The 22,056-nt window shown below is 35.2% G+C and overlaps 7 protein-coding genes across 8 annotated transcripts; 3 read left to right on the top strand and 4 right to left on the bottom strand.

The window, feature by feature from the left end:
* Positions 1-5: 5 nt before the first annotated feature.
* On the bottom strand, positions 6-8,158 carry LOC124437535 (xylulose kinase-like). Its single transcript, XM_046987496.1, has 8 exons — positions 7,700-8,158; positions 7,215-7,541; positions 6,820-7,093; positions 6,436-6,747; positions 4,350-6,344; positions 4,120-4,253; positions 391-620; positions 6-309 (listed from the first exon to the last, which is right to left on the bottom strand). The coding sequence occupies exons 1-5, from the start codon at positions 8,072-8,074 to the stop codon at positions 6,043-6,045; spliced, it is 1,590 nt and encodes a 529-aa protein (XP_046843452.1). The 5' UTR covers positions 8,075-8,158; the 3' UTR covers positions 6-309; positions 391-620; positions 4,120-4,253; positions 4,350-6,042.
* Positions 8,159-8,167: 9 nt separating this feature from the next.
* On the top strand, positions 8,168-11,838 carry LOC124437536 (RING finger and SPRY domain-containing protein 1-like). The gene is made up of 16 exons (XM_046987497.1): positions 8,168-8,579; positions 8,736-8,788; positions 8,856-8,968; positions 9,053-9,194; positions 9,293-9,351; positions 9,423-9,489; positions 9,558-9,692; positions 9,770-9,780; positions 9,870-10,032; positions 10,109-10,194; positions 10,267-10,378; positions 10,488-10,584; positions 10,661-10,735; positions 10,814-10,891; positions 11,047-11,151; positions 11,228-11,838. Exons 1-16 carry the CDS (start codon positions 8,401-8,403, stop codon positions 11,322-11,324), a joined length of 1,572 nt encoding a protein of 523 aa, XP_046843453.1. The 5' UTR covers positions 8,168-8,400; the 3' UTR covers positions 11,325-11,838.
* LOC124437537 (xaa-Pro dipeptidase-like) lies at positions 11,664-15,623 on the bottom strand. Its single transcript, XM_046987498.1, has 15 exons — positions 15,118-15,623; positions 14,920-15,047; positions 14,369-14,432; positions 14,251-14,298; positions 14,112-14,173; positions 13,998-14,042; positions 13,854-13,929; positions 13,733-13,779; positions 13,583-13,651; positions 13,439-13,516; positions 12,681-12,829; positions 12,431-12,615; positions 12,223-12,330; positions 12,065-12,148; positions 11,664-12,001 (listed from the first exon to the last, which is right to left on the bottom strand). The coding sequence occupies exons 1-15, from the start codon at positions 15,310-15,312 to the stop codon at positions 11,885-11,887; spliced, it is 1,455 nt and encodes a 484-aa protein (XP_046843454.1). The 5' UTR covers positions 15,313-15,623; the 3' UTR covers positions 11,664-11,884.
* Positions 15,624-15,842: 219 nt separating this feature from the next.
* Positions 15,843-17,120, top strand: LOC124436365 (cilia- and flagella-associated protein 418-like). 2 transcript variants are annotated; one of them, XM_046986283.1, is made up of 5 exons: positions 15,843-16,005; positions 16,086-16,164; positions 16,253-16,383; positions 16,477-16,625; positions 16,703-17,120. In XM_046986283.1, exons 1-5 carry the CDS (start codon positions 15,911-15,913, stop codon positions 16,804-16,806), a joined length of 558 nt encoding a protein of 185 aa, XP_046842239.1. In that variant the 5' UTR covers positions 15,843-15,910; the 3' UTR covers positions 16,807-17,120. The 2 variants fall into 2 exon arrangements, with proteins under 2 accessions (XP_046842239.1, XP_046842238.1); XM_046986282.1 differs by having other exon boundaries at positions 16,477-17,120.
* On the bottom strand, positions 16,869-18,516 carry LOC124436364 (eukaryotic translation initiation factor 6). Its single transcript, XM_046986281.1, has 8 exons — positions 18,265-18,516; positions 18,087-18,172; positions 17,958-18,001; positions 17,736-17,867; positions 17,542-17,652; positions 17,409-17,474; positions 17,147-17,328; positions 16,869-16,998 (listed from the first exon to the last, which is right to left on the bottom strand). The coding sequence occupies exons 1-8, from the start codon at positions 18,369-18,371 to the stop codon at positions 16,989-16,991; spliced, it is 738 nt and encodes a 245-aa protein (XP_046842237.1). The 5' UTR covers positions 18,372-18,516; the 3' UTR covers positions 16,869-16,988.
* Positions 18,517-18,583: 67 nt separating this feature from the next.
* LOC124436362 (xaa-Arg dipeptidase-like) lies at positions 18,584-20,501 on the top strand. Its single transcript, XM_046986279.1, has 3 exons — positions 18,584-18,957; positions 19,188-19,670; positions 19,768-20,501. Exons 1-3 carry the CDS (start codon positions 18,612-18,614, stop codon positions 20,154-20,156), a joined length of 1,218 nt encoding a protein of 405 aa, XP_046842235.1. The 5' UTR covers positions 18,584-18,611; the 3' UTR covers positions 20,157-20,501.
* LOC124436360 (cytosolic Fe-S cluster assembly factor narfl-like) lies at positions 20,275-22,024 on the bottom strand. The gene is given in 2 exon segments (XM_046986277.1): positions 20,275-21,341; positions 21,344-22,024. Coding segments are annotated over 2 exon segments (1,425 nt in total). The 5' UTR covers positions 21,984-22,024; the 3' UTR covers positions 20,275-20,556.
* Positions 22,025-22,056: the final 32 nt, after the last annotated feature.

Raw genomic sequence — 22,056 nt, 5'->3', positions numbered from 1 at the left:
GGGAATTTTTCAGTTTGAATCTTTTTGCTCAAGTAACTGACATCGCTCATCCATTTTATAATAAATATCTCTGGCTTTAACATCTGGTAACAAAGCCATTTCATATTTATCTTATTGGTGTTTCCATTGGTGAAAGAGTCCTTATCCAAAACGCTCGAGTGTACGCTAGGTGCTTCAACTACTTTCAATTTCATCAAGCTATCTTCAACCTGGCGTCGTTGTTTCTCCTCTGTCGTGCTTGATTTTGTTTCACTGTTGAAAGTTTCATTTTCAAGTATTTCTTCTACTTCAATCCACGAATTGTAACATCTGTCATAAATATTAGAGCATTGCTTATGCACAAAACATTCAGATACAAAAATTTGGAGAAAAACAAAAAACATTTCTAACCTTGTCACGGATATTACGAGGGGCGTAACAAAGTGTTGATGAGTTTGATATGCATTTGTCTACAAAAGCTTAAGAGTACAAAGAGCGTGCCAAAAATATAGGTTTGAAAATTTGCTAAGCGCATATACAAGTACAAATTTCAGAGCTTGCTCCGTCACAAACTAATCGAGAATATATCTGAGCATTCGTAGTCAACTTCACCAACTCTTCAAGTTCATGCCAAAGACCAACTACAAGTAAAGAATATGGAGTAATTAACGCGCTCAGTCAAAATTTTCAGACAAATCATCTGCGCATGCGCAGTCGACTTGACCAGATTCCCAAGTTCATGGTTATGGCAAAAACCAACTGCATCTTCTAACACTGATTTTGAAGTAAACAGCATGCTCAGCAACAATTTAATAGGAAAAATCCTCTGCGCATGCGCTCGACTACGCCAGTCCATTCGATTGATTGTTTATAATCATGGCAACGACTAACTACACTGGTCAACAAAAAGAAACTTTTTAAAAGGTGTCTGATATTTTTTGACTGATTTACTATATTTTTGCTATGCTAAATCTAGAAATAACATTCATTTTGCTCTCGGAGGTCAAATTTTTTTGCAAATTTGAATTTAAAATTATGCGACTTTAGTTATTTTTTTAAAACAATGTTTTCAAGATTTACATCTTTTCAAGATGTTTCAAAACAAAATGTCAGTTTTTATGATAAAATTGCAGTATTCCAAGAAAGAATCATGTACACTTCATGTACAGTACATGTAACTAAATATGAAAACTTAGTGTTTGCATTATTACGGTCTAAATTTTCGTTTTTTTTGATTGTCGCGAATGTTTTGGTGCTTGCCCATCTCTTTTTAAATTCCAACAGTAGTCCGCCATCATCACCATGTCCCACTTTTCTCTTAAGTCATGGTGAAAGCGCTCTCCTTGCTCATCGCTTAAAGAGCCAAGATTTTCGGGATCAATACCAGCTTTTAATTTTTCAGTTGACAAATTGGGGAAGGTTTTACAACGAAACTGAAAACACCGTCCATCTTTATCCAAAGCTTTAGTGAATTGCCTTATCAAACCGAACTTTATGTGCAGTGGAGGAAATAAAATACGTCCCTTGTCAACTAGAGGCTTGTTTATCACATTTTTTGCTCTACAACTAGCAAGCTCTTCACGTACTGGCCATTCTTTTTTCACGTAATGATGAGTACGACCCCTACTATCCCAGAGGCATAAAAAGTATGGGCATTTGGTAAATCCAGACTGTTGACCAAGCAAGAAGTTGGCCATTTTTAAGTCAATGCAAATCAGCCATTTATGTTGGTCATAAGAAATTTTTTCTAGGACGTACTTAATTGCTTCATGCTGTTCTTTTAATGTTGTCGAATGTGCCAATGGCACAGATGCAAATTGATTTCCATTGTGTAACAACACACATTTCAAAGACCTTTTGCTGCTGTCGATAAAAAGTCGCCAGTCCTCTGATTTGTATTCAGGTACGCCGAGATGTTTCAGTAGCTCTACTATGTCATTGCGATAGACTAATTCTTTTTCTTGAGCAAAATATCTTAAAAACTCCTGGTGCCTGGTACGGAAGAAACTTACCTTAACTTTACCATTTAGCATGTTCTTGTCCTTTAAACGAGATGCAAGAAGTTCGGCAGAGTCTTGGCAAATTTAAATCGCGAACAAGATCGCTTAGTTCGTTTTGGAAAACAATTTTGGCTGCTCATCATTGTCATCGGGAAAGGATGCATCATCGGTAGTGGCAATGCTTTGAGTTTCATCCTGGCTACTGCTTTCTTCAATACTTGTATCTTCAAATACAAGTACGGGAATTTCTTCACTATAAGGAGTAGGGCGCATAGCTGACGGCAGATTGGGATACTCCAGTGTTGTGCGATTTTTTCTGTTAATTCCCATGACATTGATAGCACAAAAGTAGCAATCGGTTGCATGATTTAAGGCTGTCGCCAAATCATGGGGATGCCAAAGTTCATGGACTTTTGCGTGCCTTTCCTCCATTGACGGAGATGCTCTGTGCATCTTTTGCAAACCATGTGAGGTGCCCAACTTTTGTCTTGATCGCTGAGCTTCATGCCAAAATATGCATAGTAAACGCGCTTGATAAAGGTGGTGACAGTATTGCGATTTGGTGCAAGTGTGTATTCACCACAAACATAGCAAAAAACATCTGGCTTATTTTTATTATTTCTACTTTTTATTATTTTTTACTTAACATTAATATGTTGGTGTGTTTTAACAAGTTTTACCATTGAATTCCAGTATGGGCTAAATAAAGCCTAATTTTATCTTTAAATATCCCATAATAATCGCAAAACCTAAACTCCCTAATTGAAATTCAATCAAAAATTGCTTATTCAAATGCTTTCTTCTTTGTATTGCTAGTGCTAAAAAATTTAAATTTGTTCAGATAATAGAACTTTAAAAGGTAAATGGTTAATACTTCTGTTGTACCTTTCTCAGGTATTTAAAAGTTAAAAAATAGAAAATTAACGATAGCTTAAAATCTCGACCTGACCCAGCAAAAATAGTGTTATTTTTGGACTCAGCACATCAAAATTGTCCAAAATCAGTTTACAAAACTGAGACACCAAATTTGCTGTTGACCAGTGCTATATGTACTTGCAATACATTTGCGGCAATTATCTCAGTTAGTCGCAAATTATCGAAGAAACAAACTACGAGATTTATATATATAAATATAAAACTTCATATAGTAGATGTCAACTAGCAGTGGAAGCTGGGTGCGATGTAGTATGCAGTGGCTTAGGGGCCCACACTTCGGTGGCGACCGCACTCTCCCTGCGTACCCCGAGCAAAGCCTATCGCAGGTGATCTCAGGTCTGATGGGCGGAAGCTTGCTATTTCATCTCCCAAGTAGGATAGCGTAGAGGGGCCGAAATCTCCTACCGAAACGTTAACATGCCGCGTTCTAGTGCCTTACGCTTAAGAAGATATCGGGAAGCATGGACCGAAAACGGGTTTTTTTGCTTTTGAATTTTATCCTTTTGTTTTCTCATAAGATAAACCAAGCAATGTTTCAATTAACTTCTTCTGACACTGTGCCTTTTTCTGACACTTATGATTTAAGGCAACCTTAAACATCATGTTTTATACAATTTTTATTGGTTTATATCTTTCTGATTGAACTCTCTCATTTACTGTTTCTCATGTATCACGAGCAAACCATCCATGGGCTTCATGGTGAACAAAGATTATATGGTTCCCTTAATTTAACATGCGACGCTCTAGTGCTCAACTATCTCGGGATATCGAGAGGCATGGAGCGAAAACGGGATTTTTTGTTCTTAAAATTTGTCATTTTTCTTTATAAGAATTCTTTTCATAAAAGAAACTAGAACATCCAAGGATACTGCAAAAGTTAAAATAATTTCTGCCTTTTGACTAATATAATTTGAACCATCTCTAAGAATGTTTATACGTTTTTTACTTGTTATGTTTTAGAATGTAACTTTCTCATAACTCTCTCGTGATGAACGAGAGCCTCCTTATACACTATAACTCTCTCATCATGAACGAAACTATTAATGGGCTTCATGGAAAAAAGGGATTATCTACTTTTGTATAATACTTTCTACAAAGATAACATTTAATAAGCCAAGCAATTTGTATCGTCTAAATTGAGCCTCGCTTTCAACCTTTATGCTATAAAATTTTGATTCAGTTTCGATAGTAAATTTCTTTTTACCTTACAATATTTTCATGATTCAAACTAGAAAGTAACTTCTCTTCTCGAGTAATTTTGGGATTAAACAGCACAATTTTCAGATTCAAAGAAACTATTTCGATCGCATAGAGACAGCCGTCCAATTTATTACGTACCTAAGCGTATATATAGCATTTTCAAATCACGTACAAAATTTCCTTCACATGACCAAATTACATTCTATTTAAACGATGTATCTAATAAAAAGTTACCTTGACAACTGAAGCAAATCCTCCTTTTCCAAGCATTTCCAACACCTCGAATTCATTCCGAACTCTTGAATTTTTCGCAGCGTAGCCGAAACGAAAAGGCATCAAATAATAAAGACACTCATCTCCATCATCACAGTCATTTTGATTATTCTCGTGAATGAACGTGAACTAATCTTTCTACAATCTCACAGAGAAGCCGCATTTTTCTCTATTGGTCCTTGTACTATCCCTCATCAATAACATTCCTTAGAGTACATTCCTTAGAGTACATTCCATTCTCTTCTTACAATACCCCATCTGCATACACAAATTTTGCAGAGTGCACTTGTGGAGATTGCTTCCTCTTCACTTTCGAAATCAGATTCTTCGTCTTAAAGGAAAGACGCTAGTAGTTGTTTTTACACATCTTCAGCAACATCATGAACAGTTTTCCCACTACTATACCACGTGAACCAACGAGCTTCCAAACTGTATATGTGATTCATCGATATTTCTTTTGAACATACCTTCAGTAGATTCGGCGTTTTTAGTGGACTGTGTTTGTATTGTAACCTCGTCCTCGAAAGAGATTTTATCCGCGTCAGCACGCTTGGAATCATTCGTGTTTCCCATTGGAGTCCTCATCCAAAACTCTCGACCGTACGCCAGGTGCTTCAACTACCATGTTTGTCTGAGCTCATCGTTTTTAAACTAATATTGCTGAATAAAAACCTCACAAGGATTAGAAAATTTCATTAGACAAATTTTCATTTGCCTGACTGTACGGTTGCATCAAGTTTTACGACAATATTTCCAAATGAACAATGTTGAGTGAGATGTAGGTAAAAAAATTAGGCCACATAAATTCTTAAATTTGATGTCCAGTCCAGTGCACTGACAAAAAGTCAAAACCTCACACATTTTAGTGAAGTATTGACCCAAGTATTTCATTGACACATTTCAGTGCCAGTGTGTATCATGCTGTGAATTTCATTCTTTTCAATGTGATATTAGACCCAGTCAGATCCACGTGCAAAGCCTTAATTTTCAAAATGAAAAACCTTTGTTATTTGCATGCACTAATATACTTTGTGCTTTCTTACCGTCGTGTACTTACTCTTTCATGAAAAGTGAGACAAAGACAGGCTAAAGGCTGATTTCCATTCAGTGCAAATTGTCGCGCGCGATCGACTATTTCCGATCACTTTCTGTTCAATTGTAAGCTCTCGACCAGAACAGCTTCACACTGCTGTACACAATTCAAAAGAAAGTGATCGCAAAAATCAATCGCGCGACAATTTGCACTGAATGGAAATCAGCCTTTATGTAGCACAAAAATAGAACCTTTGATTGACAATCGATTTCATGGTAACTAGACGCAAGGGTATTGCGCATGTGTCATCGCTAACTAAGATGGCGAAGATCATTGGCTGTAAGCTGACTGCCATTCAGTGGAATTGTCGCGCTCAATTTTGCAATCACTTTCTTTTGAATTATATGCTGCAGTGTGAAACTGTTCCGTTTGAGAGCTTACAATTGAAATGAAAGTGATCGCGCGACAATTTGCAGTGAATGGAAATCAGCCTTAAGATCCATGCTATTACTTTCAGATTAATTTTCATTACCAGTACCTTTGCGCATGGCCAATAAGTCATAATTTCACATTATCAGCAATAATTACGTATTCTGCAACCATGTACAGATTTGAACATTTTCAATTTGAAACTTTTTCCTCAAGTAATTTATATCGCTTAACCATTTTATCATAAATATCTCTGGTTTTAACATTTGGTAACACAGCCATTTCATATTTATCTGATTTATAGAATAAGTCATGAAAACCAACTTTACTTTGACCACAAACTCCATATAAGGCCAGATAAGCAGAACCCAAGCATGCTGAATTAGTAGTTCCGTGTATGATGAACACTGGGGCATGAAATATGTCTGATAAGACCTGAAGTATAGCTTTGTTCTTGGATGCTCCTCCAGTTGCAAGAATTCTGGTTTCTTCAGCTACAAAAGGAAAAATACTTGATGAAGTACTTTCAAAGAGCTTCAACAAAGTCCTTTCAACAGAATAATGGATCTATTTAAAACAACTCACTGATATGAAAGCCGAGTGCTTCAGCATGAACACGTTTGGCCAAGAATTGCCCCTCAACCAAAGCTCTTATCTCTTCATCTTTTGTAAAGAACTGCAAAGCAACATCATCATTGTTAAACCTATATGTACCTTGAGCAAATGGTGTGATCTCCGTTTCATGAAAATACATCCCAATATTGCCATTATTTCCAGGTGGACTGTTTCTCAAACTTTCCTCAAACTCCTCCCAGGAACTTTCACAACATCTGTTGCGGATAGTCTCACGAACCAAGGAACCATTTTTAAAACATAATAAAGCCATGTAGGCACTTTCTAAAATGAATAACATTGCTAAATATAAGTAAAAGCACATGAAATAACAACAAGAGAATTCAACAGCCATACCATCAATGGGATTAACAAAAACATGTCCCTTAGTTGTTGGTTTGGGGTTATCAAGCCACAACATGAGAGTGTCACTGGTTCCAAGACTAATACATAAGTCTGTCTTCTTCAAGCAAACCCCGGCAAGAGAAGCAGGATTATCGCCAGTAAATGCAACAATATCACATGATTTAGGAAAGCCATATCTCTGTGAAAGATATCTCGAGATCTTTCCTATATGTTTTGATGATGAAACTAACTCACCAAGCTTTTCTTTAAGGTCTGGAGCACAAGCCTAAATGAACGTATACGACAATTAGCTGATTTGAGACATGCCACATATGTTTCTATGTGGGCATCTGAGGTATAATATGTTAAATTTCAAATGACAAGTACACAAAAAAGGCTCTACTTACATTGAGGCAAACTAACTCCCATGTTTTGGTGAAGATATTCATGAGATTCATTCCAGACCCATCACTATAATCAATAGGTGCATAACCACCATAGCACAGGGATGCCAAGAAACTACTTACCAAGGAAATGCGCTCACATTTGTCATATGCTTTTGGATTATGTTGAAATATTTTAGCAATTTGATTGCCTGTGAATCTTTCATAAGCTTTTGAACCAGTAATGTTGGCAAGTGCTTGCGCACCACCAACAGACTCCTCTAATGTTTTACATTGTTCAGTTGTACTAGAATCCATCCAGATTGGAGAGTCATCAACGACAAAGCAGTCCTTTCATAAAAAGAATTCCTTAGTTTAAAAAGTTTAATCACTGAGAACAGATATAGTTGAATATGTATGCATTATTGAGTGAGTACATTTTGAACACATTCAGCATTGTCTTGAACAAGCCATTGCATCTAAAGTAAAATATTCTCAAATTAAAATACCTTTAGCTGGTCAGACAAACTTTTTTCAGGATCCAAATTCTTTAAGAGTTTTTCACTTTCAGACTTCCAATATACACTACCATGCTGCTGTCCTGTACCAGATAAACTAACGACTCTATCAAACTCAAATCCTTTTTCTTTCATTCGTTTTAACAAAAGATCGAAAGCAGTGACCCAAAGAAGTGTTGGCACAGTCACACATAGCATATCCTTATGTCTGCAAACACCATCTTGAGTATGGAATTGTGGCAGGTCTTTATCAAAGATTACACTTTCCTCGAAAACAATACTCAGGTTGTCATCAATTGCAATAACTTTTAGTTGCTGGGTGCTCAAATCTAAGCCTAAAAACAGTGACGACGATTTTGACTCCATTATAATATCGCGGATGACCAGGAATCAGTTTTATAAAAAGACGGTGTTAAAATACAGATGTATTATATTTGTCTCGAGTATTTCGCGCGTTTCCCGTGGTGACCGTCGTTTTCATCTCTCATCCATTGAACATAAACTTAATAGAAATTATAAATTATAATACGTTTACCTGTGTACGTAATACATAATTTTTGTGATTTGTTTAACTGAAGTATAGAAGTGATGTTACAACTTCCTAAGTACATTTATCTATCGCAAGTACTTGACACATCACACATCTAGATTGGAACCTGTTTCCAAAAAATGGTACTTCATTACTTTGACTTATGGGTTGCCGTATAAGTCGAAGAAATAATGAAATATCAGAATCGCGCGATACAAATGCAATAAAATTTTTGGAGGAAGATATATCTTCCTCATCAAAGCATGCGGCTAATGTAAGCACATCGCCAATTCAAAGTTTAGTTCTGGAAGTCCTCAATGTCGTGAGAATGTTAACGGAGAGGTTTGTTCATGGAATCATTGCTCAAGCTTTTCCTGTTGTAAATTTTTCTAGAAATTAAACTTTACTATGAAGATGGACTTTACTTTGGCTTGACAAGTATAATTAATGTTGCTAACATTAATTATATTTCGTGTAATGTTTCTCTGTTACTTTTAGTTTGGACGAGCCCCCTGCTTGTTTGAAAGAACTTCATGAAATCGCAGAAACAGGTTGTGAATAACAAAGTATTATTGATAAACAAGTGGTAGTCTATATTTTCTCCATATTCAACTCTAGAAAGTGGCTGGCTTGAAGTTGTGTTGGCATGCATTGAAGTAATTTGTATAGAGAATGATCTTGGACCAATTGTCATATCAATTCTCTTAGAAGAGTGCTCGTTAGTTTCTGTGGTAATGATTTCTGTAGATATTTGATTGTATGTTCTGCTAATTTGTCATTGAATTTAGTCAAATAATACATTGAATTTCTTCTAGGCAACCTTGGAAAAACTGTTGTCAGTTTTGGATTTATCATCAAAGGGAAGACCAGATTCTGAAAAAAGTCTAATCCTTATGACTAGCTCCAGACGAAGAAATATTTCACTTGTCCTTGGAAGTTTAGCTGATAAGTTAGCAGGTACGCTCAAGTGACTCAACAGCATAAATTCACTTACATACAACGTCAAAACAAAGTCAAAATGTCTCCTCATGTTGCATTTAAGACTTTATTTACAGGTCCACAAAGTGTCTGGTTAATGAAAGAAGATGTTTTGCATTTTTTACAATTGCAACTGGTAGCAGTGACATGTTTTAAAATGAACATTTTATTTTTACCCTGCAAATGATGATGACTTTTTCTTTTCAGACTACAGACGAACATCCTTCTGTTGTGCTGTTTTCAATAATAACTTTGGAAAAGTTTGCAAAAACAAGTTTGTGCAAATCATGCTCTTTAATCGCTACACTCTTCAATCCTCTAAGTAAACTTTTTCTCATTCAGATGAAAATAAGGAAAAGATAAAGACTACAAACACACCAAAATATCTTGCAAAAATTGAAAAATCATGGCTGAATAGTGACAATGTTGTTGAACACCAAGCTGGATTCTGTGCTCAGTGGTGCTTGGATAACTGTTGTAAGATCTATTACAATTTTAACCAATGTATCATTATATAAATTCTTTCTTAACTCTTTTTTAATATGTTTGTATAGTTCCACTAAAGGTAGGTTGCAATGGCTGTCTTCAACATTTGTTTGCCACAATCAAATGTCGAAATTCCTCTTGGCATATAAATTATTTGGCCTACTTTAGACTAGGCCATACAGCTACGAGAGTTCAAATCTTGATGGAATAAATGCCATGTTGAATGCAAATGATGTTAGTGCTTGTTTGAAAATATCACCAAACGGTCTTGAAGCAAGAAGTGATGCATCTTCTTTTGAGAGTGTTAGATCCACATGCTCAGTTACCTCGGGTAAATTGTACTCCAAAAGCATGATGAAAATAACATTATCTTGTCCTTAAGCATTAACTTGTGATCAAATTTGCAGGAACATGGTTTTATGAAGTGACTCTGTTAACTTCAGGAGTCATGCAGATTGGTTGGGCCACAAAAGAGAGCAAATTTTTAAGCCATGTTAGTGAACTAAAATTTTGTGGTTCATACCTACGTAAGAACATGACATAATGCATGGTATTGTTTTCCTAGGAAGGATTTGGTATTGGAGATGATCCTTATTCAATAGCCTTTGATGGTTGCCGGCAATTAATTTGGTTTGAAGCTGATAGCTCTCCTGTTTCCTGTGCCAAATGGAAAGCAAGTAATCATATGCATAAAGTGACTTACTATTTTTTGGTGTTGACATGCCTTGCAAGGGTGTATATTCCTTTATCAGTGTTTGGAAGCACAAGCAAATGCTTTTCTTTCAGATGATGTTCTTGGATTTCTTCTAAATATTGATGAGAATAAAGTGATATTTTATCTAAATGGTAAAGGACTTGAGAGATACTTTCCAGCTCAAGATAGGTTCGTTGTGTTTGTTGATGAAAAGGACTAGACAATCATGAGTGATTTCACCAATTCTGCTCTTTTTGACATGCAGAGGAGCATTTTTTGCCGCTGCTAGTTTTATGTCATTTCAACATTGTAAATTTAATTTTGGAGCTAAGAAATTCCAGTAAGTCTTCATTTTGTGGTGTTCAGCCAAAGAAGATTCAGGATTATAACTCACTGTCCTTCTCGTCCTTCCCTTTAGGTACCCACCGAAGATATCGTTCAATAATTTCAACGATCATTCCACACTTACAGACAAGGAAAAGATAATTCTTCCCAGGTTTGCGTGTGGTTTAAAAGAATCTCGTCTTCAAATTGTAATTTTTTCATTTTAGTCATCGCATGTGCTTCTCGATGGACGATCATTTGATAAATAGTGCTTTATTAAAGCAAGGCTAAACTTAATAAATTTCTCTTGTATATTTAATACTAAAGGCATTTACTTTTGGCCAAACTTAAAAACGAGCAATTTCACGTGGATTCATGCACAATATGTTATGAAAACATAGCAAACGCAGTTCTTTTACCGTGTCAACACAGGTAACAATTCATTCTTGTGTGATTGAAGGAAAATCTTGTACACTCAGTCCTTAAGTATTCTCTTTTATTTTCACAGAACGATTTGCTTTGGTTGTGCTTCAAAATTGGAGCAGTGTCCGATATGTCGAGGAGTTATTGAGAAAATCGCAAAACAAATCGTATCGACGGTTTAGGCAAGAAGAAATGCGAATATTTAAAAATTTTACACACTTGTGTTGTTTAGTTGAAATTCAGAAAGTTAACATTGATGAAAAGCTCAAGGCAGACAGACGAGTAATTTGTCCGCGAGAAGTTTTTCGTATCAACTCACATATGTATATGATCGTTTGTACAAAATTTTTTTCAGCGTTAAGTTCTTTTTTCAAGGAACTAACAATTTTTCGTGCACACACAAGCAAATGAACTTCCAAGGAAAAGTTTCTCGTCTGTAACCAAGGGATTTTAAAATACATCGATCTTGGCAGAATAATTAACAGTGTATAGATATGTAAAAAAGGTTTGTTCCCTAAGAATCGATGTGTAAATAAAGAATTTATTTTTCGTTGTAACGTTGGGTTGCTTGAGGTTGATTGTCAAGCTGTATAAAATTCTACAGGATTAAAATCCAACACTATCAATCAAATTTCATTAAATTAATCAATTTCTTGTTTAAAAGAAAAAATAAAATCATCGTATTTATTCACAGCAGTACGATACACGTGATTTCAATGAATACCTCGTTACCAGGTCACTTTCAGGCACATGTCACTCCTCCTGCCATATGCTCCTCAATTTCCTGAACTGTTCGAGGGACATGAGTTAACAACTCCATCCCATCTGCTGTGACAACAATGTTATCCTCGATGCGAACCTAAACAACATATATTATTTAAGGTGAAATGTGGTCAATCCTAAAAACCTTATTTGTATTCACCCCTCCAAATCCTCTGTACTCTTGTAGAACATCCTCATTGATAAACACTGATCTTTCTGGATCATTCAATGCTTCATCCAAAAGCTTTTAAAAAACAACGTCAAATTAGGAAGATTGATTCAGAGTTTAACCACATGATATACAAAGGCCTTACATACATAGTCAATAAAATATATTCCTGGTTCGATGGTTATCAACATATTCTCTTCAAGAATCCGAGCTGTTCGTAGTGATTGAAGTCCTGGTTTCATAATTCGCTCAATACCCTTAAACACATACAAATTATTTAAAACGCATACAAATTATATAAAAATATAATGTTCATAATGATATATGTTGACTCTTCATGTGATATGGACATTGTACCTCTGGGTATCCTCCAACTTCATGGACATCTAATCCAAAGAAATGTCCGAGGCCATGTGGAAAGAAGACAGCCCCCAAATGTACCTTGACCATCTCCTCAATATCACCTTTAAGTATCCCACAATCCTTTAATCCCTCCAATTGTACTCTGTCAGCCAGACGATGCATATCCGGCCACAGCACACCTTGCAAAACATCAATCAATGAATTAAAGTGTTAACACATCTATGGATCTAACATTTATATATACCTGGTTTAACTTGTGCCATTACAGCTCTGTTAGCCCTGAGGACAGCTTCATAAATATTTTTTTGTTTTTCAGTGAATTTCCCATTAACAGGAAATGAGCATGTGATATCAGCAGCATAGCAGTAGTATTCACCACCCATATCAAACAAACTGAAATTTTGAATAATGTTTCAATAAAGATTATAAAATAAAAACAATAAAACTTGTGCGCTGATTGGTCTAGCATTAGCCTGTGCAAAAACATCTGAGCTCAACCAATCAAATCCATCAAAACAATCAATCAGTCAAAGAGAATTTGCAAATCGATCATGAATACATTTTAGAGGAAAAATTATAATGTTTGTCTTTTTCGCATTATTGTTATTTTATAAAAGAAGTAAAAGATGTTTTTCATGATCTGCTCTTGAGTTCTTCCAAAGGTCTCCACGGTTTGCAAAAGCCTTTGCAAACACAGTAAACATCTTTTATTTCTTAAATATAATAATTTTCATGGAACCATACATCATTTCCTAAATGCAAAGGGAATTCCATCTGATTTCAAATTACCTATCCATGCTTAAAGTTTTAAAATCTTTGTTTAAAGATTAAAGATCGTCCACTATCAATCCTGGCCTAGAGTGCTGTTCATGAGATTTTCAATCTAATCTCTTGATTCCAAAGGAATAAGGAAACTGAATCAAATATTTAAATTCTACCATGAGGATTTGGGGTTCCAAATATTTCAAAAAATTTTGTAAGTGGAAAAAAGCAAACATTTACCACATGTCACCATCAACTAAAACACGGTTGTTTGGAGCTCCAGCATGGCCATAATGTAATATGGATGAATTTGGACCACTGAAAATTTAGGAATAATACATCACGTAAAGTGAAAATAGCAAAGAAGTAAGCATATGCACCTACCTTGCACTTATACATGTATAAGCTGAATGACGACATCCTCCATTCAAATAACAATAGTTGAGAAACATACTGGTGAATATTGAACAAACATGTATTTTAAATAATGAAAGTTTGAGCTATGATAAACAAATTAACAAAGTAAAGTTGCACCTTTCCAATTGAAATTCCATCATTCCTGGTTTGATTTCCTTCATCAACTACATCATGAAAAAAAACAAGAAAAGTTATTTCTACTTGTATTTTACTTCATTATAATAAAATGACTGTTTACCATTTTATGAGCCTCACTACTGATTCTGTTTGCATAGCGAACAACCTCAATTTCTTGTTTGGTTTTGAAGACTCGACTAAGGTACAATATTCCTAGGTCAAAATTCATTTTCACATCTAATATATGTTGATTTTCTCAACTAACCATTCCACAATCTCAGGGAAAAGAGTTTTATTGTCAACCTTGAAACTAAAAAAGAAAACATGTAACCATCAATTTCTGGATTTAATGTTTTGCCGAGCTGGACTTATCACAAACCTGCCAATACCATCAAAAGCAGCTTCTCTAACATATTCTTGACTGTCTGTGTTCTGTCCATACTAAAATACCAAAAATATGTGTGAATTCATTAAAATTAAATTGATATGTTGAACAAAAGAACATTTCAATATCATACAAGAGTTAACAGCACAGATGGATTTTTGTTTTTCAATATCTTAGCAATCTAAAAATAATAAGAAAATCAATAGATTGCATTTATATTCTAAAAAATTACTTATTTCATACATAAATACCTCATTGGTGTAAAAAACCTCATCAACTTCATAGCGTTTCTTGAAGTATTCAGGTGAATGAATTCTGAAAAAATCAAAATTTAATGAAGAATGCAAGACATTGCCAAACTTTAGATTATGAAAATAAGGCAGGTAATGTGAAGCAAGAATTATTTATATAAACATTCAACAGGTTTGCCATTGCAAGAAACTATTTTGTATAAAAAACAGTTTACTGAACATCCGATAAGCTTGTTATTCTGCAATAAATATGTACAACACAAAACACCAATAGGGTATCTAGTAGTTAGATTCAAACATTTGCAAACAAGGGAAAGCCTGGTTTTCATATGCAACATAAGCATTTGTTAACTTTCAAGCAAAGATAAAAGAAAATACAGAAGTATACAATGGAACATCTGAAACAATCATAAACATAAGCACATCAACTTGTCATTCCTTGAACGTCGGGAGAATATATGCATTGCTTTCCTTCTCATTTGTGTTTATGTCACTAGTTAAAAGTTGGCCTAAAGCTCCAGGAAAGCTTTGACTTTACTTTTCAGACTTACTCTCCTTTCCATTTAGCATATTCTTTAGGATATCGCGGCATAAATAACGTAGAAGATCCATTATCAACATCAATAGCCCCAAAGAAACCATCTTCCAACACACCAAATGTCCAGTGAAAAAATGATTCCTGTAGGTAAGATTCAAGAAATTTTAGGGAGATTTTTCACGTGAAAAAGAGCAAAGAAATTACGTTCAACCTGTCGAAAAACAATTTCTGTATCAGTGTTATAACGACATCGCCCTTCACCACCTTGCAAGAATACCATTGCTCCATTGCTAGTTTTGCCTTTTAAACGTTCTGATAAACGTTTTCTATTTGTGGCGTGTAAGTTTACCGAGACACGCAAACTGTTGGGGCCAAGTTGAAAATACGGACTGCACGTTGAAACCATCTTGTGACTTTTCCTTTCTCTTTCATAAAACAATAGCAATAGCTCTGACCTGACCTCTCGCAAAACTGGGCGGCTTGCCAGATAGAAACATAAACCTATAGATCACTTTTATCTATAGAAAATTTTTTTAAAGTCTCAAAATTATCTTTGTTGAAAGTATTTCTCAATAAAATAGGAATTCGCATGGAATTTGCAAGTATTGCTGGCTGTGGAGCCAGTGTTCTCGTCTGGTGAACAGTAATAGTGCCATTGGCCCATGGGTGATCCATCGCTCATCCCCATGGTCTATCGGTCCATCCCATATCCTCCATCACCCATTCCACGTTTGTAGATGTAGATCGTCCAGGTTGGTATAGTCCTGAGAAGGACTGTTTTTGTTGTTGTTGACTGACGTTTCGACAACCTTAGCGGTAGTCATCTTCAAAGTCAGAATGGTCCCATTGCCCATCATTATCACCCATTCACTGGTCCCATTGCGTCATACTTTCGCATAAATTTGCATTTATAATTATAAATAGATCAATGTTGACACTTGACAACGGCAACAGTGCCTTTTTTAAATTTTATTTTATGTATTTGAGTGAAAATTTTCCTAAGCATGGCTGATGATATTGATGACCTTTTAGATGAAGTTGAATTCAAGTTTTGTAAAGATTCTCCCACAAATGGCGGTAAAAATTCAACTAAAAATCGGTATTTACGTCAATCAATGACAATTTTTTGTACTTCTGTTACCCTCTGTACAATCAGTTTCTTAAAAACATTGCCTTTAGCACAAGAAATCTGAATAAAAAAGATGAGCTTGATGCAATGATTGAAGATATTTTCACAGATAATGGACCAGTGTATAAGGTCGTTCACTACTTAGTAAATAGCCATCCGATAATGCATGAGCGAAAATGGTAAATAAATAACATAAATTTGATTTTCTTGTACACAGCCCCATTCGTCTATTAATTACAAAGAAAAAGAAGATTCCTATCAACCAATAAGAAAACTAAGAAAATGCTATACTGTTTATCTTGGAGGTACCCAACTCAGTAGAGGCCTCTCTAGTGCTACAGTTAAAAGGTATCAAAAATATTCATTGTAAACTTGCATATTGTAAACTTGATGTTAAAGATAAAATCATTGTATCTTTGTAACATGATATGAAATTTACAGGTCATGTGATCAACTGCGGTGTACAGCATGCGATTTTCAAGTGTTCTCATTCGATGATTATAAATGGCATTCTTCTTGTGATTATTTATTCTTTCGAAATAATATTCCAGACTTTGAAAAATTAAAAGTGAATTTAATACAGAAACGAGGTATAAAAAATTCACACACAATACTAACAATGCCAATAGTTTCTCATAAAACTTTTCTGATGTTTTGTTATTGTCAGGTAGTCGAGCTTATGCCTGTCAATGCTCTTGGAGATCAATAACTCATATAGAAAACATTGAGAATGATACAGGTTTGAAATGGGTTTGTGGTAAACACAAGTAATAGGACGAAAAGAACTTAGAACCAAATATGAATATAGTACATTCGTATAAGGCTACCACATATAAATTGTTAAGTTTTATTTTACATTGTAAGAAATTAAGTTTGTGTCCTTATATAATTACACAGCTCAGCATTGTCATACCTACTAGCTCTGTCTATTTATTTGCATCAGTAACAATTTGTCAGTTCATGCTAAATTAAAACAAAAAAATGAGATTAAATTTCACTTATTGATGTGAACGGCAGTCAGATTTAAGTTTAATACAAAAGACAAACATTTGAATTATTAGCAAATAAAACAAAAGTTGTTTGAATTCCTTTATTTATTGTTGTGGATTACCTTTCAATCAAAGAATCTCTCATTGTAGTCCCAATATTTGAGGGTTGTGCATCACCAATTTTAAAAACACTTTCTATAACAGAAAGTTCGGTACTTGTTGTATCCAGACCACAGAAAGCACACCAATCATTTACCACCATCCCAGCACCAATTACTTCACTGCCTCGATTTACAGTACCAGCCTAACGTGATGTTGGAAAAATGAACTTATCATCTTTCTAATCAACGAAAAATCATGGCAATCTTTGTATAAATAACTCACCACAAGGGGTACTTGCAATAGAGATGAAAGCTCATCTTGGTCTTCTATAGATGTGTGCGGATGAACCTAAAATGAAAGATCTTCATGAATGAAGAAGAAATTTCGATAAATCAATCTGCTTAAGAGGACGCACCAGACCACCTTGATTTGTTATAGCACAATAACTACCAGTTAACACATTTCCTGCAACAGTCTGACGAAATACTTCAACTTTTAAATTATCTGCCAGAATCTCCTCAGTTTCCTATGATGAGAATGTAATTTTGTTTGAATCAATAAAGTTATTAAATGATTTACTTAAAAAATGATGTTATTGAAGGGACGTACCCTATCTAGATCTGGATGTACAAGAGCAACATAATCATTGCATGCAATGACATTACCAAGAGCTGAAAGTCTTTCCTCAACTCTTTGTATCTTTACACTATCTGGCAGGGAATTTCGAATATGTTGAAGTTCCTACATGTATAAGAGTATAAACAGCATGTTCACAAAGGTCAAAATGGCAGTTATAACATTTCAAACGTAAGGTGATATTGATTTAGAAACCTGATCTGTTGTTGTGTTAGGAACAAGTAATCCATGACGATTACCTACAAATGAACAAATATTTGATTATGCTGATATCCCAAAAGTCACGAAAACCTTATTTAAAAAAAATTGAACATCAATACCGACCAACAGTCAATCGTCCAATAATTCTGCAACCAGCAACTGACGTTCTGACCACTGGTATGACGTCAGATAACTCTCCCTCGAAGACACTAACGTTAAATTAATTAAACATAGTCTATATTTTTGAAATGGCAACGGCTATCGATTAATCAAAGTGAAAAAAAACGACCTTAGAAACTACCTGTAGAAACTCTGTGAAGCACCAATACCAACGAGACAGTACGAATTAGTCAATTTCGAAAACACACCAACTTCGTTGTTGTTCTCGAATTGAGCGCGAACGGCCATAAATACAAAATGCACAACAGTTAAGAAGGTTTCTGTTTACCAGAACAGTTTTCAAGACTTAAATACTTGGACTTTTAGGCATAAAGAATCTATTTTTGGAGTATTAGCACATTGCCATGTGATAAGTGTTCGATTACCACATTGTTTTGCAATCGTATGAGCCCTCGATACTTTAGGCTTAACAATGTGTGCGGATACGTGATGAAATAATCACAAACTGTGCATAACAATAATCAACTCATGATTGTCACAATGGTTGACACAAGCAAACTGCAAAAAATCGCCTGTGAAAGTATCGAAAATGCATCAGGAGAACTTCATAAGCTCTCACAGGAAATATGGAATCATCCTGAAACGTGTTACGAAGAAAAATTTGCCCATAAATATCTCACGGATTTTCTGAAAGAAAAGGGATTTAAAGTACAACCTGATATTGGAGATTTAGGAACAGCATTCAGGGCAGAGTACAATTGCGATGTAAAAGGACCTCGCGTTGGTGTGATTTGTGAATATGATGCTTTACCCGAAATTAATCATGCATGTGGACATAATCTGATTGCTGAAGCTGGTGTAGCAGCAGCCTTGGGTGGGTAATTTCACGATTTTTGTAAATTTGTTGGAGCATAAATGCTGACAGCGGACTATCACGCGTAAAATACGCAATACTGCTGCAGTCACTGATTCTGTCATTCTGAATCACTTTTTGTTATTCTAAATCACTTGTTACTATGAATCACTTTTTGTCACAATGATTTTTCTTTATATAAGGTTAAAATTTTTCTTTATATAATAGTTATCATTGTTGTTTTACTTTAGGTATAAAAGCAGCAATCAATGCAACAAGCAACACTTTGGGTGGACTTGTTGTGCTGGGAACTCCTGCTGAGGAAGGTGGTGGAGGAAAAATATTTATGATCAACGAAGGATGCTTTGCTGACATTGACTTCTGTATGATGGTTCATCCAACAGCCTTTAATTCAGCGGCGCCTTTGGTTCTTGGCTGTCATCATCTTGACATCACATATACTGGTCATTCAGCACATGCAGCTGCATTTCCATGGGAAGGAATAAATGCTTTAGATGCAGGTGTTGCATGTTACACATCATTGAGCATGATGCGTCAACAAATGAAACCAACATGGCGTGTACATGGAGTCTTTAAACATGGTGGAGTAAAGCCAAACATTATTCCAGAGAAATGTGTGCTTAAATATTACTTTCGAGCTCCCAATAACAATGAACTTGATGATTTGTTATTGAAAGCAAAAGGATGCTGGGAAGGAGCTGCACAAGCCACTGGTACATCATATTTAATCTTTGAATTATTTACTGTCAAAGTTCTAGTTCAGTAATGTTTCCTAATAAATGATAATTAAACATAATCATATTTTTCCAGGATGTTCAGTGAAGATCCAATCTTATAATTTTGGCAAAAAAGAGGAATTTTATTGTGCTATGAAGCATAATAAAATTTTATCAAATCTTTATCAACAACATGCAGAATCTTTTGGGATAAAATTTCTTCCTAACGGGATTGCCGAAGCCACACTCCTTGGTTCAACAGACATGGCAAATGTTTCTCTTGTGACGCCATCAATTCATCCTGCATTTACTATAAATACCTCTGCAGCTATACATACACGAGAGTTCAATAAAGCTGCAGGTAGTCCAGAAGCTCAATCTTATACACGGATAGCGGGTAAGTCAATGGCTATGACTAGCATAGATGTTATGGCCAAACCAGAGTTGATGGAAGCTGTAGTTGCTGAATTTAACCAGGTTTAATAAACAAGATGATGCCTAGGATAAATCCTCATAATTATTTTAATATAATAAATATAGTCAATTGAAAGGTGTGCATCACCTAACAATTATAAAAATCCATAACTTTCATAAGTTATTATTTTAATCAAATTATATATTTATTCAATTCTGATGGTTAGTAATAGGTATTGAATAATTAGCATTACCAGAATACTATCACAATGATAATATTATAGAATAGTACCAAAATAACACAACCATAATAATAAGTAACAGGATTGTACTACAATAAAACCAAATACTTGTTTTTTGTAGCATGAATGGAAAAGAATACAAAATGAATATAATTTTGATAAATTGGTTGCATAAAGATTTTATTTTCTCTCACAAGCTTAATAAATTTTCTGGCACAACCCCCTTCCTACCATTTAATTCCTAAAGCAGTGACATTCTTCTCAATTGCATGATAACTTGTGTGAAGAATATGTTTGCAATTCTCTGAATTTTTCCCGCCAAGCCAATTTTCATAAATTGCCATCACCCTCTCATCTTGCTCAGGTTTGAAGTTTTTAACCGAACAGTACAATTGTGAAACTCTTTCTATCAAATCTTTAGGCATTTCATTTTCGTCTGGTCGTATTTGAGCACCACCATTAACACATCCAGATGGACATGCCATAACTTCAACAAAATGATAAGGGCACTTCTTTCGTTTTAGCTTCTGGACAAGGTTTTGAATGTTGCGAAAACCATAAGCAAGAGCAAACTTGAGGAGAACTTTTCCATCTTGCTCTAGAATCACCTCTTGAAAATCTTTGTTTCTTAGAGTTTTATAAGTGAGACTTTCAACTTTTATTCCAAATAGTTCAAGGGCAGCATGGCTAAACACATGCTCCAAATAACCACCAGAACCACCGCCAGCATGGTTTCGAATTTCATCACCACATTCACCAAATACATCATCACATTGTAGTGAAACTAAAGAAGGGAAATCCAACACTTTCTCTTCAAACATTTTTTCAAGTTCCAAGGATGTAATGACACAATCAACATCACGTGTTTGATAAATATCATTGTAGAAGTCTTCCCTGGAGGCTTCTAATTTCTTGTCAAAACAGGGCATGACTGTCACGTGATATATTTGATCAGGTGACTTTCCTTTTATGTCACCAAGATATTGCTTGACAAGACTACCAGTAACTTGTTGGGAGACTTGACGCTGCTTATGTAAGGAAGTATAAAATTTCCATGTGTTTTCTCAGCATAACATATCCAACCAGGACAGGCTGACGTCAACAGAGGTATAATTGTTGACGAATGTTGACTGTCGCGATATTTCAATACAAATTCTTTTTGAGTTTCAATCAAACTGAAGTTGCGCGCAAATGTCGTGTCCAACACATAATGTACCCCGAGATCTTTAAAAAATCTGTTCAATTTCATGGCAGTGTCTTTGACGCTGAGATTAAATTTCGCTGCAATTGATGCTCTAGATTGTGGCGATACACTAACAACGATCAATTTCTTTTCTGAATCTGAGAGTTTGGCATTTTCATCAATGATTCTGTACAATTCTTCGTGGCTTTGTTGCGTGATAAGCACACTTTCTGCTGAGGTTATACATCCACTGCAAGCGAGACAGTCGTTCAATGTTATTTTTGCTTTCTCGAGTTTTGTTTTGCTTCCGGTGTAATTTGTTTGATAATAACTTCCATCATCTTCAACTTGAATCTTGGCAACGCCTCCTGCCTTTTTTTCAATTTTAACTGGCTTCACACACTCTTGAGATGGAGTTATAAAATCGTCTAAATCAGTCAATCGAAGAACACTACTGAATTGCGCCGCCATTTTGAGTTTTGAGCACGATACCTTCCATTTGGGACAAGCTCCAATTCCTCTCAAAAAGAAATTTATTATTTTA

This window comes from Xenia sp. Carnegie-2017, unplaced genomic scaffold (assembly GCF_021976095.1).
Source record: "Xenia sp. Carnegie-2017 unplaced genomic scaffold, XeniaSp_v1 HiC_scaffold_16, whole genome shotgun sequence".
NCBI classification, from domain to species: domain Eukaryota; kingdom Metazoa; phylum Cnidaria; class Anthozoa; order Malacalcyonacea; family Xeniidae; genus Xenia; species Xenia sp. Carnegie-2017.
Note: the sequence above shows the minus strand (reverse complement) of the source record. Positions and strands in the feature narration are given on the sequence as shown.

What these genes read in the sequence shown, in the direction of transcription:
- LOC124437535 (XM_046987496.1), bottom strand. Translation starts at nt 8,074, where the DNA reads ATGGAGTCAAAATCGTCGTCACTGTTTTTAGGCTTAGATTTGAGCACC. An exon ending in GGGAGTTAGTTTGCCTCAAT is followed by an intron (nt 7,094 to 7,214) that starts GTAAGTAGAGCC and finishes ACGTTCATTTAG; the next exon opens with GCTTGTGCTCCAGACCTTAA. An exon ending in AGCACTCGGCTTTCATATCA is followed by an intron (nt 6,345 to 6,435) that starts GTGAGTTGTTTT and finishes TTCCTTTTGTAG; the next exon opens with CTGAAGAAACCAGAATTCTT.
- LOC124436365 (XM_046986282.1), top strand. Translation starts at nt 15,911, where the DNA reads ATGGCTGATGATATTGATGACCTTTTAGATGAAGTTGAATTCAAGTTT. An exon ending in ATAATGGACCAGTGTATAAG is followed by an intron (nt 16,165 to 16,252) that starts GTCGTTCACTAC and finishes TCTTGTACACAG; the next exon opens with CCCCATTCGTCTATTAATTA. An exon ending in TCTAGTGCTACAGTTAAAAG is followed by an intron (nt 16,384 to 16,476) that starts GTATCAAAAATA and finishes TGAAATTTACAG; the next exon opens with GTCATGTGATCAACTGCGGT.
- LOC124437536 (XM_046987497.1), top strand. Translation starts at nt 8,401, where the DNA reads ATGGGTTGCCGTATAAGTCGAAGAAATAATGAAATATCAGAATCGCGC. An exon ending in TTTAGCTGATAAGTTAGCAG is followed by an intron (nt 9,195 to 9,292) that starts GTACGCTCAAGT and finishes CTTTATTTACAG; the next exon opens with GTCCACAAAGTGTCTGGTTA. An exon ending in AGAGCAAATTTTTAAGCCAT is followed by an intron (nt 10,195 to 10,266) that starts GTTAGTGAACTA and finishes TTGTTTTCCTAG; the next exon opens with GAAGGATTTGGTATTGGAGA.
- LOC124436362 (XM_046986279.1), top strand. Translation starts at nt 18,612, where the DNA reads ATGATTGTCACAATGGTTGACACAAGCAAACTGCAAAAAATCGCCTGT. An exon ending in TGGTGTAGCAGCAGCCTTGG is followed by an intron (nt 18,958 to 19,187) that starts GTGGGTAATTTC and finishes GTTTTACTTTAG; the next exon opens with GTATAAAAGCAGCAATCAAT. An exon ending in AGGAGCTGCACAAGCCACTG is followed by an intron (nt 19,671 to 19,767) that starts GTACATCATATT and finishes ATATTTTTCCAG; the next exon opens with GATGTTCAGTGAAGATCCAA.
- LOC124437537 (XM_046987498.1), bottom strand. Translation starts at nt 15,312, where the DNA reads ATGGTTTCAACGTGCAGTCCGTATTTTCAACTTGGCCCCAACAGTTTG. An exon ending in AGGTTTTTTACACCAATGAG is followed by an intron (nt 14,299 to 14,368) that starts GTATTTATGTAT and finishes TATTATTTTTAG; the next exon opens with ATTGCTAAGATATTGAAAAA. An exon ending in TTCCCTGAGATTGTGGAATG is followed by an intron (nt 13,930 to 13,997) that starts GTTAGTTGAGAA and finishes ATTGTACCTTAG; the next exon opens with TCGAGTCTTCAAAACCAAAC.
- LOC124436364 (XM_046986281.1), bottom strand. Translation starts at nt 18,371, where the DNA reads ATGGCCGTTCGCGCTCAATTCGAGAACAACAACGAAGTTGGTGTGTTT. An exon ending in CTAACACAACAACAGATCAG is followed by an intron (nt 17,868 to 17,957) that starts GTTTCTAAATCA and finishes TTATACATGTAG; the next exon opens with GAACTTCAACATATTCGAAA. An exon ending in TAACAAATCAAGGTGGTCTG is followed by an intron (nt 17,475 to 17,541) that starts GTGCGTCCTCTT and finishes CTTTCATTTTAG; the next exon opens with GTTCATCCGCACACATCTAT.